General features: G+C 36.3%; 1 protein-coding gene across 2 annotated transcripts in view; it reads right to left on the bottom strand.

The window, feature by feature from the left end:
• MARCHF1 (membrane associated ring-CH-type finger 1) overlaps positions 1–20,773 on the bottom strand; it is a 224,109-nt gene that overhangs the window by 13,511 nt on the left and 189,825 nt on the right. For both annotated transcript variants that reach the window (XM_021542285.2, XM_077782911.1), the window contains exon 6: positions 8,974–9,154. In XM_021542285.2, coding sequence (XP_021397960.2) covers positions 8,974–9,154 — 181 coding nt within the window. The remainder of the gene's footprint in view (positions 1–8,973; positions 9,155–20,773) is intronic.

Genomic DNA, 20,773 nt, shown 5'->3' with positions numbered 1-20,773 from the left:
TGGCACGTTATTTCTTTTTTAAGTGACAATTAGAATCACTGGGCTTAAGAGATATAATCGGTGTGCACTTGTCACAAGCTTGTGCAATTTTTTGCTGTGTACATCATCAATTAGCAAACCCTTAAAAAATGTAAAAGAAAAGTGTAGAAATTAAGAAGTGTAAAAATTAAGTAATTCAAGAATATAATTTCTAAAATGAAGTAGCTGTTTTTGCAATATGAAAGTATTGAGAATACCTGTCATTTACCAACTAAAAGAACTTCAGTACCTGCATCCCAATCATCCCAACATAGACTAACAAAAAAACCCCCAAAAAATCCCAAAACCAAACCAAAACTAAAACAAAGACCAAGACAAAAACAAAACCCACAAAAACAACAACAACAAAAAACAACTCAAACAACCTACACTTTGGAAATACAGGACCTCACGTCCCTCTCATCCAATGCTCTGTCTCAGATAGGGGCCAAACCCAGATGCTTTGGAGAGATGTGCAAGAAACCCTGTGGGAAGTAATTATAGCACAATCTCTCCATATTGGGAGCCTCTTTCTAGCTCCCATCTGCTAGAATTTGCTTTACATCAATATATAGAATGCAGAAGCACACAACCAAGTGTTTACTTTCCAAGTATCTTCTTTGAATGCTGAAAAGACATTAAGCAATCTTTTGTTCAATAGAGCCTTCAGTGCTATCATGAACTCATCCACAATTACGTTTTCTTTTCTTGCCTTGTAAGACCTTTAAGAAAAAGATCACTATCTCCAAACACAGTACACTTCAGATACCTTATCTAAAATATAATCCTGACAGAGAAACTGCAGGTAAAACATTAAACCATTGATCAGGAGTGAACTACCACCATTATGTAAAACTATGGTGAATATAATATCTGGTACTAAGAACAAGAGGCACACATCTAGAACTCTAGAAAATATTTACTTCAGGTATCTGGGCACATGACTTTATTACTTAAAAATCAAAAAAGAAACTACCTGTTGGCAACCCATAAAGAAACAGAGACAAAAGGGGTAGAATCTATGTCTCCATTAACTTTTATCACAGTTAGTCAAGAACAGACACGGATGTTGTCTGTTGCATGTGTCAACTCCTGCCTCTGCCTACTCTATTTCCAAAAAAGCAGCATATCTAATTGAAGGCATGACATTTGCTACAGTCACTAAGTAAAAATACCTTTAAATCACAGTCCATTCCTCAAACAACAACTTAGACACATATACACACAAAGAAAACCGTAAAAAAATCAATCAGTCGAAGTGCCGTATCACAAGAGCACAGACCATAATTTTGCTGTAAGACCAGTTCTGCTGAGATTTCCCTTTCTGACCAAAGCAGGTAGGGCTGCTGCAGTTTGTGGTATGTATTCTAGAGGCAATAAAAAAACAGCCATGACATAGGCTCGGTGGTGGATTTGAGATGGATTCTGCTGGGGTCAAAGCAACCACAAGTCCTTTCTCCACTACAGGAGCCATAACAAACCATCTCCCAGCAGTCTGTGCCTGAGTCTCTGTCCCTCAATATCAAGTGGGATGGGTTCCCTTTGCACATCTGAGTGCTTATAGTGTGATGGACGTGGACAGAAGGCTCCAATAGCATGGTAGAAATTGAAAAAGGAGAGAAATTATAAAAATTGATATAGCAACATGCTGGAGACCAACATCCTATTACATGGTTTTGTAACCCTCTCCACTTCCTTTAGTTCTTCAGTCATGTCCAGTTGCAGGAAATTTCTCTGAAGATCTGTTGCCTTAGGCACCTAAAACAAGTTGTAGAATACAATCACTGTTTTGTCAGTCTTTACTTCAATTGCCTTCTATTCAGTATTCATCACAGTGCTTAATTTCCTCTATTTCAAATTGTCCAGCCTGCTGAGAATCAGTTCAAACTGTTACAAAGATGTTGTTTGGTTTAAATGTCTTTCTTTGCCAAGACCCTGTTATTTTTAAATACATTGTTGTTTAAACATACCTGGACATATCCTTTTTTTGCAGCTATATACATAGTATCTACACACATGTCTGAATTTCCACATAACAAAGATTAAAAAAAGGAGCTGAGGCTTTTAATTATCTATAAATATGGGTTTAGGAAGAATACTGACTTTCCAATGAATAGCTACAGTTGCCTTATCTGCCTTTTAATTTTTCCACAAGAGAGATTCTTTTGGTCCAATTAAATAAAAATAAAATAGAGGAAAGTTGTGCTGGGGAAAGCTATAGTAACTAAAATAAAACTACAGCCTAGTGTTCTAGTAAAGAGCTGAGGGAAGCTATTAATTCTGAAAAAAAGAGGAAATTCTAAGTTTCCCCCCATAATTTTAATAAAATGCTACAGAAATAAAATTAAATTAACAAAAACCCCCAAACCTGAGTAAAGTAAAAGTTATCCCATTTGGTCATAATTTAGATCCACTACTGGAATTTCTGTGTTCAAAAGAACATCACTGTGTTAAAGAAAATCCATTTTTAGCATGCATTCCACATCAAGTAAGCATCAACCTGCGAACAGATCATCTCACATCAATAGGTCCCAGGCAAAATACATTTGAGGCAAGCAACAACTGTAAAATTGAACATGTTAATTATGTGACAGATAATTACCTGCATTCATCATATAATGAATAGCGGCCCTCTCCCATGGGAGCTGGTAAAGTTCCTAACTTCAAAATTAAATAGTAAAAATGGCGTTTTTAAAAAACTCCATAAATTTCAATGACTGGTTTAGGTCAATACTTGGGTTGATTATGCTCATTTAATCTCATATTATTAACTATATATTTTGTGTCAGCATTCCATTTACACTTTATTTATCTATAAACCCATAGATTCTGTTAATTATTTTCAATGCTTCAGCTTCCCAGTCCTTCCTTGGTTATAACTATTGATGAGGTCAAACTGTAAAACAAAACACTGAAAGGGCTTAAATAAAAAAATGAAAAGGAGGACCCAAATTCTTAAAAAATAAGAGAGAGGCTTATTGCAGGATTGAGTAGGGTTCTCTAATTGAAATGGGAATTGAATCTTTTGATGTAAGTTGCATCTGTAAACAGCTCAGATCAAACTGTTTATTTCGGCTTCAGAAAGCACAGAAGATTTGTACCTCCCAGAGCTCATGTTGAAGGGTCTGTACAATAGTGGATAACACTACTAATACCCAGAGCTGAACAATGTCCCAAATTCCCTTTGCTTTTGCAAATGCTGCTGAGCAGCAAAGTAGCCAATTTGGTCACTGGCATTTAATTAGAAGAGGACATAATTTTCATTTGATTTTCTAGTATAATATTTTTCATTTGCTTCTTAAAAGAATGCAAGTTCAAAGCAATGACCATACCAACATCTTGCTCTACCTCCAGGAAGGATGCTGCATATGGGATACATAGCAAAGTATCACAGTAAGATGGCTTTTAGCAAGTCTAGGGGTATGCTATGATGGGTTCAAGGTAAGAGGCACAAGAATCTTTTCTCAGAAGTCTATGGGAGCAGAAATAGCTGTGTGAATAAAGCTGTGTTGTGATTGGAAGAGAAAGACATATAGAGATGGCAGGCTAGCACAAATCCTACCACTGTAAGAAAGCTAAGCTCTAGTTTCTTCTTGTGGCAGAAAATGCAAGACAGCATTCTTCTATGAACTATAGCATGCTGTCTATATACAGATAAATTAGCAGTAATGCTCTATTATCCTCAAAAATTAAGAATACAACTGTCTGAACAAAGTAGTCCCTTGTATCCCTGAAGCATTACAATAGGATATAAATGCTATAGAATCATTTTTACTTTACAAGCTTTAATATACACATTGTCCCTTGAGCCCAAAGTTATTTTCTATAATGACATGATAGCCAAAGAGAAAGTAATAGCTTTGTGCCTTTGTGCACACTGGTGAAGTGTCTGACCCCACATATTGCAGGCAATTATTTGAGGCCACTGATGTTTTGAGACAGTTTACTGGAAGAAACACTGGAGCAGGTTGCCTTGACGACACTATGTAGCTGCACCAGAAATCAAAGAAAAATGCAGGAGCTCCTTCTATGTTGAGAACTCCAAAATATTCATCAAATTGGGTCAAAAGGGAACTAGTCCCACAGCAAGTCCTATGCAATATATATGATACCACTTCTTATCATGAGCATTATTAGAAAACCAGTGACAAAGCCAGGTGGTTCATATCTCACAGCACAGGGCAGTAAGAATTGAACAGCAAGGAGTATGGTAATGACTGCTCAAAAGTTTGGGTTTTTCCTTGTGAGACTCTTCTAGTCACATCTGGATCTGAGAGTTTACTCTGGCAGAAGTAGTTTCTAATGGCCAGCACTTTTGGTTTCAGAGCAGTATACCACAAAAATTTCTCTGCAGGTTCTATAACTTTTGGCAATGATCACCATACTCTTAAAAAAGAAATGTAAATATTAATTACCAAGTTACCACTGAATCAAAAGTAAAAAAACACCCTTAAGTATTTTGTCATCACTGAATGTTTCAGGGATGCTATTAGATTTTTTTTTCATATCAGCATATAAGAATACAAATACAGAAGACAAGAAGAATAAACACTTAGAAGATATATATACACATACAAAATAAATAAGATTAAGTTTATTTCATGATCAGCATTATGTTTGCTTCTATTTAATAGAAATATATCACTCTGTACTAAAAGAACATTCCTAGTTCCTTTATTATTGAAAAAGCATAAATTCAGATACCCTTTCTCTCAGAAAGAAAATTAACCTCAACTGCTACATAATGCTTCTGTAAACATAAAAAATGACTTGTGCTTCCTTAATGACCCAGAGCAACTGCATAGTAACAATGAGCAATATTGCTTATGCTCACATAAATAAGACCTTATTTGCAAATCATTTCAAAAACAGAACTGGGAGAGAAAATAGACATCTCTGACACCACACAATAATCTGTTGGGATGATGCATCAAAGTAAGACATCTCATCAGATATTAGATGTCTTAAATAGATATCAAAATTTAAATATGAGAAGTATTTTGGAGTATAGCAAGACACTGTTGAGAATCTCCATTTAAAGACATTTTTGTGCTTAATCCATTTCATTCTCACTGTATTTTCATTCAATTCCCTTTTCTACTAGGATTCAAACACCACATTCAAGAGATATGAAATACAGGTGTTAATATCTAGGATTGCATCTTTTTTTAAATAAGAAGTGTTTTCCTCAGGTTTAAGCTATTACCTGAGAGAGCTCAATACGGAGCTCACACAAGCTTCTTACAACTTTCTAATTCCTTCTGCTATAAAGTCACCTTTTAAATTCTGCATCATGGATTGCAGATGCTGAGAGATGGATTGCAAATGCAACTGTATTATTTATAACGATAGACAGATGTAACAGGAACCGTGAGAAATAAACCAGAAACGTTAAGCAATGCTTAATATTTAATCTCTGTATTTATCTTGAGCTGAGCAATTAGACCTGTCCAAATATATGAAACACTTGCAATGTCTGTTGATCAATGCTTAAAAGGATTACCTCAATGCAAAGACTCACTAAAATGATTAAACTGAATTTTATTTGATGTCTGGTGCTTTCAGGGATTCTCTAATTAAATCGCACATTGGCACAACTCTATTGATTTAATACCGATTAGCTTAATTTATGTCAACTTAGTATGTCCTACATTGTCACTTATGAGTGCTAACAGATATGGCATGATATTCCAAAATGATTGTACTATAAAACCTTAAGACTTTGAAAAAACAAATCTGTTATGAGACATTGAAGGTGCATGAAGGGCTGAGGTATAAATAAAGACGGCAATTCATAACTGAATTAAATAATGTACTTTATATTTAAATCATGCTTTTGTGATTTTGCAAAATGCAAAACTATAGATTGCTGTAATTAAGTTTGCTAGTCTGTAATTTTTCAGGAGACCAGCAGTAGGAATTTTAGAAATACATTATGACAAAATTCATCATAATGAAACAATACTCTGTCAGGAACCAAAGTACAGAATGTTGTATAATAAGTGATGAGAAAGATTAAAAAACAAAAAATAAGAATGGTAAAGAGATGTGACCCCTTCCACTTGTAGAATGTCACTTCAAATCCAGATCTAATGGCCATGGAAATTGAATCATCTGGAGCTGGACAGAAAATCACTTTAGGGGAAATAATTTCCTTTGGTTTTTTAATAAATTAGTTTCTTATGGAATTGAAAAGGCACTCCTTTCTTGAAACAAAATATATGGTCTTCTGTTTAGGAAGCATGGAAAAGAAATCTGTTTTCAGAATTCCTCAAAGCTTACTAACAAAATTAATAAATTTTTCAGGTCAATTTTGCTGTTCCAGTCGGCATCCAACAAAGTTGACAAGAATTGTGTTGTTTTCAGATACGTAATGTCCCTGCCAACATGCCAAGAGGATTTCCGAAGTTTGGAAATTTTGATTCACTGTTGACAGGCCAGGCTTAGTGCTGGGGACTGAAGGCTCTTGAGGTCTAGTACAGAACCAAGCTTTAGCAAAACGCAAAGCTTTCGAAGTCTGGAAATCCCAGAGTCAGTAATAATCCTCAGTAAAACTCAGTTTAATCATTTTAGCGAGTCTCTGCATTGAGATAATATTTTTTCAGATTCTGCATCAAGGAGACAGGATTGTGAACAGCTTTGGTCCTAGGAGCTGCTTGTCCCACAGTACTTTGGTCTCTGGTCACCACCCTTTGTGCCAGTCTTTTGAAAACACAGACTCACAATGAATGCCCCGAAACCGAGATTTTGGGCTTCATAAAAGCTGCCAAGAAATTTGAAAGTGTTTCATTGGAACTTTCCACTTTTGCAATATATATAAGTTCTGACAGAAAAAGATCCTAAACAAAACAGTTTCAAAACAGTGATTTTTATAAAGGATGTTTGGGTAGAAATTTACCAGTCAGCTCTACTCATATGGCAGGCAGGTCTCATGATCACTCTTTCCTCCCTTACTTTGGCTTTGCTGCAGCTGTCAAAACACCTGGTTTGCAAAACTGCTTCTCATAAACTGTTTAGTGTTTCACAAATTTGTGAATGATGGTGATGATAGTGCTCACACTTAGTAAGGATCACATTTTTAATTAAATGTAACATGTGAAGTGTTGTCACAGTTGAATGCTATAAATGCCAAAGGACAACTAATTTTAACTTTGAAATCTCTAGGAGCTTTGGTCTCTGAAATGGGTGTGACCTATAAGAAAAGATTTATAGTAAGGCGCTGGGTGCATGCCACACCAACAAATATTTGACAGCATTGCATTTGAAGGGAGGAATGCTGCCAGCACAGACTGCCAGGCAGATAAACTACTTTTGAGCAGTGCTTTGAGCAGAAACAAAAATATCCCGCCTGAATGAAGAGGTGAATCTTTTCTATGGCATAAATCTAAACCATACCTGAGAACCAATGATAATCTGAATAAGGTGGCATTCAATTAAGAAATTACAGACTTGCAGGAATACATTACTGCTCTAAAAGGGGGAGGAGATGTGGCACTGACCACACACAGAGATAAAAGTGCTGATATCAAGTTATGCATATTTTTCACTCCTTTTCTCCTTGGTTGCTATAAATTTTGTTTCTCTTTTATAATAGATGCTATATTATCTAGCAAAACCAGAAAAAGGCTTTTGTTAAAAATACTGGTATGTGTATTCTCTTCAGAAAAGTAACTGCTGTAAGAGTACTTGTCAGATGTTAAAGCAATTTGGTTTGAAAATAGAAATATATAAACTGAAAAAATCCCCTGAAGATATGCAACAGGCAGGGGTTTTTAATACAATTATCTCATCCTGCCACATTAGTTAAAATTAATCTGCAATTACTAAAACAGAAGTCAATATAATTAAGTTTTTAGTAATCTCTTATTTATTTCCATCTGTTTCAATTTCTAGCATACATGGTCAGAATCTACCTAGCATTTGAGAACTTTGTCTTTCCCTATCACAAGCTTTGCTTTCCAAATTAGCCCAAATTCTCTCCTCAGAAGTGGTTTATCACCACAAATTTAACAGAAAATTCCTATGAATGGGAAGCATGAAGGAATTCCATGGATTTTCCTTTCTCTGAACTACTGCTACTTGTGTAAGGTCAATAAAACCAGTATGTCTTTTGCCATTAGAACACTACTATATAAGCATATGCTAGTCCTAAGCAAAAGTTGCTACATGTTTTTAATGTAGAAATTTGTTTTAAAACAAAACTTGCCCAGCTCCAGATTGACTCAAACTTCAAAGATTCAACAAGACTCCAGAAGGATGAGAGCATTTCAGAATAAAAATTCAAAGATATATTATCCACTCCAAAGAAAACAGAACCCACATATGTTTAATAAACTCCTCACCTTCCCTATAGTGATAGTCTGTGAACCATTTTATTGATTTGTCTTAGAAAACAGATGAGTGCAGATAACACACATTTGACATTCAGAATGCAAAGTCACCCTGTCTTTTAAATTCCATTAACTAATTTGAAAGTAGAAGTGATTAATTTGCTCATGAGTGTCACAGCTACAACAGATGCAGTTAAATTGACTGTGTTACTTCATAACTGCTGTCTCCACATGGGTATAAGCATCATTCTCAACCAAAAGTTTTGGGCTTCATGTAAAAATTGCTGGGTGAACTGGACTGTGTTACTCAGGAGTAAAACATCAAAATATTTTTTTCTGGATTAAAAATAGGGAAATGAACCCATAACAAAAAGCTGAAGATTGAAAGTCTAAACCAAAATACTATTACTTGTGCATTTATATTGTATGTGTGATGAAAGAGAGTCTTTAGTCTAATTCTCTCCTGCTGAAAATTAACCAATGTAAGAATAAAATCACCGTGACTAATTAACAACAGCAAATACAAAGCCATTCTGGACAGATGTTTCTTTAACTGTGCTTGCAATTTCCACAGCCATTCTGGAGCTGTGACAGCAGAGGATAATGAAGCTCCAGGGCAGCCTACCTTCCGGAGGGGCTTGAGCTTGGTCTCCATGATGAAGTCGTACTTGCAGAGCTCGCAGCAGCGTGTGTCCGAGCTCTTGATCCACTGGTGCAGGCAGGCCTGGTGAACGAAGCGCAGGGTCCCCGTGCAGCGACACGGCGTGATGAGGGGGCTCTCGTCATCTCCCTCGCAGTGGCAGATCCTGACACAAGGACAGCAAGAGCGAGTCAGCCGACCTGCCAACCAGCAGTGCAAAGCCACTGCCTTATTTACACTGCTTTCTCATCTTAGGCTTGACATTCAAGAGATGCCAGGTGTATGACCTTTCAGATGGAGGCCCAGGAACATACTCCCTTTTCCTTTCTGCCATTTAGCAGTTTCTCTTCACTTAGTTATTATTTCTCTTTGAATTTGTTACGTGGTCTGAAGGTGAATCAATAGAAATAACAGTTTTTCGCTTTTATGCATGGCAAAACCTTTAAGACAAATACCAGAGCAGAACAGTTCTTGGTCTATAAGCAATGCCAATAAAACCCTCAAAGGTAGAGAAATCTAATCCAAGCTGAAAATATCCAGAATGTGAAGCACAAAAAGTTCTGAGGATATCTCTTTGGAGTTACACAGTTAAAGAAACAGAGAGCAGTGTAGAGTACTCTGGAGTCGTGCAAATGGCACAGTGTGTACACACATGCACACTTTTTAGGAGGCAGGTATTGAAAACTCAAGGTCATTTTTTCATTCCTCACTGTCCCTTTTAGGCAGAAGCTGCATTATCTGGGAAAATGAAACTACTCTGTAAGCAGACACTAAGATAAGAGGTTGTCCCAGAACTGTTTTACCTTATGATGGGATACAGAGCTTTTCATGTTATGGTTTTGCATAAAGTGATCAGTGTTCTAACATTATCATCTAAATGGATTTTTCCGTGACATATGTACAAGTGTCCTACTGACTTTCCCCTCTTCCAAAGAGTCTCCTGATCACATCAGAAAAACATTCACCCATCAAAAACAATGTCAGATTTGATGGCAAGCATCTCTTTGGAGGCAGAGAAAGCTTTACAAAGAACAGAAGGCTTAACCAAACACCTGAGGTATTCAAGGAGGTTCACCTCAATTGAAAAGTAATTCCCTCCCATCCCCAACCTAGATAAACACAAAAAAGCTCCAAAAGGTCTAATGAGCGTCTGAAGTGTCAAGCTGGCATGAAATAAAAAAAAAACCCAAACAAATAAAAAAGATCTGAAGCCTGAGAAATGCTATTTCAAAATAAAGAAGTAACAATAATAGCACAGATCCTGTTGTCACACAAATGAAACTTGGGCCTTAGAAACTTAGTACTTAGGAATGGCACCCTCAGACAGCACAGATGCAGAAGTGTCTGAACACATCTGAGGAATAATTCACCCTTTCACAGAGAAAACTGTGACTGTACCACCTCAGAGGTAGGAAAAGGGGTAGGAGAGCTTCAAAGTAAGATTGTCTTCCTACTGGGAAGGTGGGTGACCTCTTTAGAGCAGGAGCTCCTGATGTATGTCAGGAGGTAACCTGACAAAGATGTCCCAGGAAAGACTGGCTACTGCACAGCTCTGAGGCTGCCAAGCCTATAAGCAGGGGAGCAGGAAATTCCAATGTCTCCACATGAAAGAAATACAGATCAAAACTGGCAGCTCCCCAATTCTTCCACAGGGTAGCCCAGAGCCATGAGAAAATCTATGATAATGGGAAATCAGAACAAAGCTGCTTTGCTGGACATACAGAAATAAAGAAACCAAAACCAAATCCAAGAGATAAATGAAGCTCTGAATACCGGTCCACAAAAGCCAGGCTGCAGTTTCTGCAGTGGTGCTCACACAGGATTTCATGCCCCACAGCAGTGAAGAGCAGAACAAATTACCCACAACTTCCTTCTTGCACATGTTCATTTTTTGAGACACATTTTACAGGAACTCAATTTACAGTGTTTGCTAATCCAGCTGAATTAGGTGCACCAGTAGCTTAGTTCTTAGATGGGAATAGCCTATATGGTGATTTCATACTGAGCCTCCAGCTTAAACAGAACTATATTTTCAAAACACTGAATAGTTATTTTTCTAACAAATGCATTCCCAACTGAGAGTTACATAAAAACTATAATTTCCTTTGTAAATTAAAGCTATTCCCCAAAGGAAGATGAGCATTTTTTGTTCATTTAAATTCAAGCCATACATAATTTATTTTACAGCCTTAGCATTTAAGCTATTTAGAAATTAGATAACTAAGCTATGGACCCAATAGCCTTTTTTCTACTACTGCCAAGATTGTTTAAAATTATTTTCAGAGCTAAAATACAAGCCTAAAATTCCACTGGGATCTTCAAATAAAGTGACACTGCAAATTTGAAATTAATAGAAATAATCCTTAGTAGAAATACTTCTACAGAAAAACTCTATATGCATTATACATTCTATTTGGTCTTTCTTTGTACATAAGCCACAAGCCAGCTGTATAAATAACAGGATGACACAAAGAACTTGCAGTATGAATAAAGCTGAAACTAAATATTCTAATGGCCTCTTCTAGCTTTATAACCATGAAATATGTAAAGAGAATTAAAACTAATTTTGGTAGAAATTAAAGTCCAGAGAAAATGACCAAAGGCATGGCTTTCATTAGCTTGAATGCTTTTTGGTCTCTTCGGTGCAATTTAACTCTCTGTTATTTGTTTAACCAGAAGAAATTAGCTTAAAAGATGTTTGTGTACCTAAACTCATAATGACAGTCTAAAGATTTTTTGGTGCCCAACACCTGTGGTAACAAACAGTTGGCTAAGTGCTTAAACTTCTTTTCAAGACTTGGAGCAGGTAACTTCCTCTGTCTTCCTCAGCCATTAGAATTGAACCACAATTTTGTGCATCTTTGCTCTTTGATGTGTTCATCTATAATGTACATTGTAATTATCACAGATCAGAGAAAGTAAATTGTTAATGACAGCTTTGAGAAGTTTGCTGTGCAAACAGAATGGAGGTAGGGATACAAAGCATAGACATACCTGAACCATGTCTAAACCAAGCTGGAGGTAGAGAACTTTCATTCTAGTTTCCTGTTGTCAAATGATCACAACTGTTTGAAACTTTCATGCATCGGATTGATTATTTAGCTGGTAGAAATTTTCTGAGAGTAAAATTTCTTTAAAAGTTAACTGAATGAAAAATAACCCAAAAACACTCTCTTATGATAAAAATAAAATACATAATTTGCTCAATCTGTACTGATTTATGCACAATATGTAGTGCAGCAGTGATCATTGTTAATAGCTGCTGTTTTAGTTGCTCAGACACACATACAGCATTTACATACTCAGTTTTTCTCAACCTTTTAGTCCTTTAGTAGATAAATGGCCTTTATTAGAAAGAAATGCCTTTGACTATTTTTTTTCCTGACAGCTTAGTTCTTTAAGGATTCCTGCCCATGAACAGGACCCTTTTTTTCCAGGGGAAAGGATGAACACAAGAGTCCAAAGGAGCTTTTGCTCTATGAATCATGTATGCATCAAACAACACAGGATATATATGCCATTAGATGACCTTCTGATTCAGATATACAAAATTTTGTGTGCATATTTATATACACCTACAAACACATCTCTACACACTGAGATCACAGAATGTCTATATTTCTTTCAATAAAACTCACTATGTATCCTTATAAAATTATACTCTGACAGTGCTGTCAGACTTATGCATAAGTTTTTTGTTATATAAGTCATTATTTTAATTATCGAGCATATATTTTTCTAGCACAGAATTGCAAGAAATTTCTGTAGAAATTTGTTTCTACAGAACTGAATTTGTTTCTACAACTTTCAGCAAACAGATGTACCAAACAAAGAAATTAATGCTAACACTGTGCATACATCAGATGAAAAACAAAAGGCACAAAAATTCTCTGAAGGATATTCTTAAACAGCAGGTTCATGCAACAGATTAAGAAAAATATTTTTCAGGAAAAAAAAATACATAAGGTCAAAACTGAAAGCATCACTATTTATGAAAGATTTTTCATAATTTACATAGGAGTTAGCTCTTATATGAATTAGCAAAGCTCTTGTATGTTCCTTACAAAACATATGTCACTACATATATATATATATATATATATATATATATATATATATATATATATATATATATATATAAAGGAATTTCTTATCAGATCAAAATTATGAGATGCAGCTAAAGAAAGCACCCAGAAGTGAGGCATCTTCAGAATTTAGTGTTGTCATACTGTCTGAGATTCTATGACTATTCATTTCTTTCTCATATTTTCCATGGTCCTGTTCATGGCACAAGCTAAAAGGCAGAAAGGGAAGTAGGAAAACAGTATACAAGTTGCAGACAATTGGATTTTTGCTGATTTTCAGAAAAACAGCAAGAGTTATATTGGATGACTGACCTTCATTTGTCATCAAATTAAGACTTTTTGTCTTCCATGCAGACAAACATTTCCATTTTTCCTACAGACAAACAATTACAGATTAAAAGGTCTAAAATCAGTATGGACCAAGGAAATCACTTGGAAATCTTTCAGGTTTTCCCAACAGTTATTTATTCTGGCAAAATCATGGCAATTGAAACTGCAATCTAGATGGTTAGCATCTAAGCTGCTTACTGCAACAGATACAGGCAGATTCCAACAGATTTGTAGCTTTTCCTTCACATGCAGTTAACAGTTTTACTCTCATTAAAGACAATAGCTGCTAATCTCCATTCTCATTGGAAAGCCAGTAGTTTCCCTGTCATCTACTAATCCACCTGACTCTTTGGAAATTAAGAAAATAGGCTGTTCCCTGTGCCTCTGTAGTGAAGTGGAAAACACACGTATTCTGCAGGAGTCCTGTGGGATTTAGTGCTCCACTCCTACCCTGCCAGCAAGTGCTCCTCTGGGACAGCATCTACCCAGCTGATTCCCATGGATGATTACTGCCAAAGGAATGTGAAAAAGAGTAAGAATCATTCAGCATGTCCCTGCTTCTGCTGCAAGCCACATTAAGAATCCTGTCACCAGGGGCAGTGTGGTGGGAAAGTGTTTGCAGTAATTCTGCCTCACCAGAACTCTCTCTGTGGATCCCATCCATATTTGGAATTTCTCCCCTATCTCAGTACCTGGTAAAACTGTTAAGGATTTTTGGCCATTACACATAGACCAAGGGTTTAGCTACAGAAGCATTTATAGACCTCCTTGAAAATACACCAGGTCAAATTTTACCCTCATTAGCAAATGTAAAATGCAGGGGCATGCCTCTGAGGCCTTAAAAAATATAAATGTATATAGGGGCATTGGCATACTGATAATGATGTGCAATAATGCTTAAGTGCTATGATGTAATTATGTAAAACATGTATTGTTCCTTATTTTTCTGGGTGCTGTACAGCTATGTCCATGCTAACAAGCATTACAGTGAAATTGTAAGAAATCTCTTGGAAAAAAACAGCTAGTGCTAAAATCTGGGCTATCTACACCAAACCCATCCTGGTGTGTGTTTTTTTAATTTGAAACTGATTTTGGACTAGACTGGGAATACACTCAGACAAATTCTCAGTGTGGTCTAAACTATGGCAATACTAAGGTTGATCAAATGTGCTTCAAAAGCAGGCTCCTTATCTGAACTAATGGAGGCCCCTTCACTCACCAAATTAGAAGGAGCTACAGCCTTGTGAGTGTGGCATGTTCACACCAACTGTGATGGAATTTATAGGCAAACTGAACTAAATTAATGTCTAATAACAGATGCCTAATAACCACACTGTCATTTTCTTGAAGATGGAAGAACACCAGTACAAGAGAAATAATTTGGAACTTTTAACAGATTTCCTTAATAAAAGAGGGAAATATTTTCTCCATATTAATATGCTCAAGAAAGACAATACCTATTCCAGAAATATTTTTTGTGAGAAATTATCAAAAAGCTTGCCCTTCACTGGAAAGCACATATAAACTCATAATGGTTATGCAAAGAAAAATGCTTCCTCTGTTTGGTGGGTACATCTCATCACTGTATCTCACTGTTGCTAAAGGGAGCTTAGTCAGGAAGAAACAGCGGAGCTGAAAAATGTTGGAGGAAATGAATCTCTGGATTTGATTTTTGACTGTGGGAATTATTAGCTGCCAGCATGAAATGCCATGAGCTCCTAGGTTATCTTAATTGGACCAAAAGGATCCAACTTCCCAAAAGGATGCACAAAATTGCTATTGCTACTGTTTCATTTTTTTCTTAGGAAAGCTATTCTGTCCAAAAAAGGTCATTTTCTCTTTTGCCAATTTATAAATTTCTTACAGTACTTTTAGATAGTTAGAACCTAAAATTAAACAGCTTTATAAACAACTCATAGCAAGAAATTGTCATTCATAAAAAGAATCCACAAAAATATGGATCTCTGCTTATGCACAGTTCATCAGTTGGAAAAAAAAGGGTTAAATTCACTGAATATGTTCACCTTGCAATAGGCTACAGAGTGCCATGCTTCTCTTGCTTTCATTTTACAGGCTTTTCTTTTTTTAAATCTAATTTCCATTCTTTCCACTTTTAAATCACAAAGTAATCTAAATGACAAATTGGTCTTCCTCTCCATTTAAACATGGTGTGAATGAGGCACATTAATTCTCCACACCAAATGTAATCCATTTGTATATCTCTTTCCTGTCACTCCTGCCCTTCCATTATGCTATACAGTCAGCTGTCTCTACCTGACTAGAGGAAAAACCATTTTTAAAATGCTGCACCATAGTAGTGGAATTTCATAAGGGCCTAGTTTGTAAAGCTTTCTCTTCATTTCTGCAAAAGTGATGAGAATTTATAAGAGCCCCAAGAGCAAACAACATTAGCAAAAGCACATAAATATTTTATTTTGTCAACATTTCTTGTCTTTCTATTAATCTTTCTTTATAGGTGATAAATAGGATATCTAAAGAGTTACAAGTAATTGCTGCCTCAGAGGCACTGTTAGTGCAAGATATGTGTCTGACAAGATTTACTGCACTGAACAAGTTCAAAGAACTAGAGACTGCATCTCAAAACAGGATATAGATTTCCTCCCACCCATCTAGTGAAACGGAAAGCTTTAAGGAACTGAACTCCATACACAAAATATGCAAGCTTTAAGTATTCAACAACGGGACCCTTAAAAACAAGGGTAAGTTTTCAACAGGAAGTTGTGCCATTTCACTTATTTCCATTAAAAATAATAATAAGTTCTGAAAGAAACAAGGACTCAGTTCTCCCCCAGACAAGGGAGCCTAATCACTACAACATACCTGCCTTACTTCAGCTCTCCTTACATCCTTGTGAATAATGGAGAGCTTCCAAAAGAGATTGCATAACCAGATGGCTGAAGAGGTGACAGATGGGGATTTGAACCATCAGGCAGATAATAGAATTAACCAGAATTTCATACTGCTTCAAAGACTGATGAACCACCAGACCATCAAGAAGAGGAGGAGATTCCTCAAAAAGCAGGAGATTCCTATCAAAACGTCACTTTGCAAAAAAATAAAAGCTCTGAACAGGAAAGCAAGCAGCGGACACAGTTCTTTTTGAGAAAGGGGTGAGGAATTAACATGCAGGACAAGATTCAGAGACTTAGCTCCTAACATCCTGAGATCTCAAGGCACACACTAACATCCCAGGGAGAAAGAGGCTAAAAATCCTCCAGCGAAACACCACAGTCTGGAAGTAGAGCATCTTCCATTTTATGGTGATCTTAGAAGGCTCTGGATGGTACTTCAAGTCTACATATTCTGCATTACAGTTTCTTCACTGGGTCCAACATCAAGGTTTCAGCATAAGTATTTAGAATGAGTGTTAAAATTCAATGTGACAATTTAAACTTATATATCTATCTTCTATTCAACTTTCTGTTTTTTCTTCCTCAAGGACTTATTTCTTACCAATCACCTTTCTGTCTGCTGATCTCCTGAGCATGCTTCTACCTGAATATTTCAGAATATAAATAATTTAATGAAAAATACTTTTTTTTGCAGGTCCTATTAAATAATATTAAGAAAATAAAACCCTGGTGAAGCATTTGATATCTCAGAGAGAAACTACATAATCATGTTGTTCTTGCTATGTGCAGTATACAATACACAAATTCTTCCCATTTATAATTGTGCTAACACAGATAAATGACCATATTAGTCTTTTCCTAAGTTTATAATAGCCTTTTAATTAACACACTATATTCTGAAAACTATTTTTTAAAAAATTATGCTTGAAATATACTCTGCAGATCTCATGAATCAACTTCATCATCTCCTTACTTCTCCCCTTCCCTGCTTGTTTTCTCACATGCCCTACTGTTATACCCTATTCCTCAAATGAAGGCCTGCCATTATATCTGACTGCAGAGTCATTCAGAGTTCAACAAAATCAAAATTTGACTCCCAGTAAGCATCTTTTTTCCAAAGTGAGAAACTCCACTTTATTTAAGTGCATGTGTTTTTGCTGAAAGGACTGAATCACCACTACAAAAAGATTATACACCAAAACAGAAAAATTAGTTAAACAAAAATATCTTTCAACTATATCACCAATAATAAAAATACCACAAGATATATTCTGAATCAATACACATAGCACTTATGATTCACTAGTAGTAATATCAACGCAATTTTCTTTTCTTAGTGATTTCCATGTGAAAGTCCATGGGACTAACTTCTCACAATCCATTCACTTTGTCATGTCCAATACACAGCTGTTCCCTTTGGGGAGATTATCCACATGCAGACCAAAGAAAGCTATTTTTGAAGCTGTGCCTCAAGCCATGGTAAATTCTTGGATAAAGTATTTATGAAGAAAATCTCAGGCACAAGGCAACTTAGGAAAAGGGGTATCCAACTGTATGATTTAGAAAGCCTATCCTGTGAATTTTTAAAAAATGACTTAAATTAGGTACCAAAACAACTCAGCACAGCCAGAACTTATGTTGTATCTCAGAAGAAGAAACCTTGCCTCTTAATGGACTCCAGGAGAAAGCAGTTGTCCAGGGAAGAGACTGTAAAGGTCAGGATTAATGCCATGACATTTTTTCAGCAGTCTGGAAAGAATCAGTGACACTAGAAGGGCAAATAATTCACTAAAGTGACCTAAAGGCTCCCCTTAGACTAGCTGAAGAACATATTGCACAATGGTACTGTACTTCATCTGACTTTATCTAATGTGCTTATGCTGGAATTGAGTGTGCCCTGTCACATTCCTGCTCATGCTGCTAAAAGCAGAGTGAAGAAATTGCCAGCAATCCATGAGGAAAAAAGTTGTTTACCCAGAAACTTAGAGACAAAATAAGTGTCGCCACAACTTGTTTGTGATCCTTGCTCCTCTGCTATTTCCACACAATACCATTTATGTGAGGGCCATTCCTGTCAGCCAGTGATGTCATATCAACTAAAAGACATGAATGGCTAGGATGAAAAGCTTGAAAAGACTCCTCAGGAAAAAAAGTCTTCTACATCACAGCCAGCTATGCTAACCTAGTTTTAGCATAAACATGACAAAACCACTCTCTTTTTTGTATTTCTCATGCAGAAAAATGGTGTATATATGAACAACTACACTGACATGCAATTATTTGGTTTTTGTTTCAGATTGGAGGATGGGAATTTTAAAAAGAAAACATACTACAGATCACAAATCAGTGAAGTACATGGACATGTCCTGAGAAATAGAAACTATAGTCTGTTCTGAATTGGTAATAAAAACATGTCTTCCTTTTTCTTCAGCTGTCTGAAAACTGATTAAGAAAGACAACTTATCAGCTATAAAAAATTAACATGCTTTTGATTTTGCTGTTTTTCCTAGATACAGTCATTATGATACATCTGATAATGGCAACAATAAAAAAATAGTAGTATTATTATCCCTGACATAGAAAAATGCATTTCTGACTGATTTGAGAAATTTTGGAGAACAGGTCTCATTATCAACCATATTAAGTTTAATGCTGGTTGTTCAAAGAACATCTCCACTGATTCTAAGCCTCAGGGCACAACCTATCAAAATTTTTCAACTTTCCTCAACTACAGAAGAGCCTGGCTGAAAAGACTACAGAAGAGCCTGGCTGAAAAGACTGCATGCACATCCAAAAGGTCCATCCTTGAACCAAGCTCCAAGTCTTGCAAAAAGTGCCTGAAAAATTATAATAAAATTCACTGGGCTCAGAAGACAAATAAGAGACTGGAATTCACTTTTCATCTGAAAGCAAATTCTAAGCTTGGTGACTCAGGCAACAGCTAGGACTAACCTATGTAATGCATTTACAAAATTTTATTTTTTATATTTTATATATATACACACACACCTATGTATATACCATATATATATGTGTGTGTGGGGGGTGTATATCTATATACTCACACACATTTCTATTTATTTGTGTATTTTTTACTACAGTATAATGAAGCCCATATGAAGACCCATGCTGAAGTTTTGGGTTTTTTTCAGGTTTCAGGTGGTTCATATTCTTAACAATTATTAAATGACCTGTTATGTATGTATGTACTACACTGGATCTTCAATCTGGGTAGTTCAGAAATAGAAGACAATACTGAAGCTGTTGTAGTTATCTGTGTGCACCTCTGAATCATGCCCTGTAGATAAATTTCAATAATATGGTTTACCACTGTTGCTGTTTCTTTGCATTTCTATAAGGCAGAGAGAACCCAAGCCTGGTCCTAATACATAAACTCATGCACAAACACAGCTGGACTTTGAAGAACCTTAATTATGACAGACAATGGACAGGGAGTGGAAATGTGCGTTTTTTGCTTGGTAAGTATAAAAAGGAGTGCATATACCTAGCTGTGTTAGTAATGGCTTATATCTTCTGCTGAAAAAAAATCCACAAAATGCCTGCATATTACCTCTTTTCTTTTTAGAAATAATATCTTTACAGTGTTTCACTAGGTTAAAGCATACTGTGAGACTGCATGATGTGGCATCATGAACTTCCTCATCCACTGTTTACATTTCCACACAAATTCTTCCCAGCAAAGAAAAGTGAGAAGTTTTGGGTTACCATATGAAGAAACCAAGCTTGACTGTCACTTTGTAGATGAGAGCCAATGCTGGCTCACAAGTTTGGTGACGGAGAAAAAAGGAAATACTTGTTTCAGTTCTGTTAGACTTACGGGATGGTGCATTTTCATTTAGCACTGAACTAAGTAACTCAGATGTTCCCAGCTGTGTACTTCAAATTTGGATGTTAGCTCAGAAGTGGCTAACTTGATCACTTCCAGGGTAAAATGCTCATCCTCTGGTTGCATGCTCCACTGCAAGGGCATCAGATTGTCAGAGGCCTGAACTTCTGAACTCCTGATGTTGCTTTTTCTTTCCCAAAACATTTTACTGCTTATTCTGCCCAATCACCCTTTTGTATCATTCCAATCCTTGAGAGGGGTGACTGAACTAACAGCCCATACACATTTACAGTGTGGAAGCGTTTGGCAGTGCAAAATCACAGACAAATTATGCCCTACTAGAGACGATGTTCTCCAGGCACCATCCACTGGATTCCTGAGGTAATGGCAACTCTAAGGGACACTGAATCAAGACGATGAATTTATTTCATATAAATAATTGAAAAATTACATAGAGGGACCAAAGCTGGATTTGAACTGATCACTTAAGGAGGAAAAGCTCCATATCCCATTGTACTGAGCTATCTGGCACCCTGCTTCATTCTCTGCCTCTGGCTGGAGATTTTAAAAAAACAATGCTCTGCAAGAGGACAGAGTGGGTCCATCTTCATGGAGCAAAGACAAACATTTAGTACCTTTGTAAGATTATT

The sequence above is a fragment of the Lonchura striata genome, chromosome 4 (assembly GCF_046129695.1).
Source record: "Lonchura striata isolate bLonStr1 chromosome 4, bLonStr1.mat, whole genome shotgun sequence".
Taxonomy (NCBI): domain Eukaryota; kingdom Metazoa; phylum Chordata; class Aves; order Passeriformes; family Estrildidae; genus Lonchura; species Lonchura striata.
This window is presented reverse-complemented; position numbering and strand designations above follow the sequence as displayed.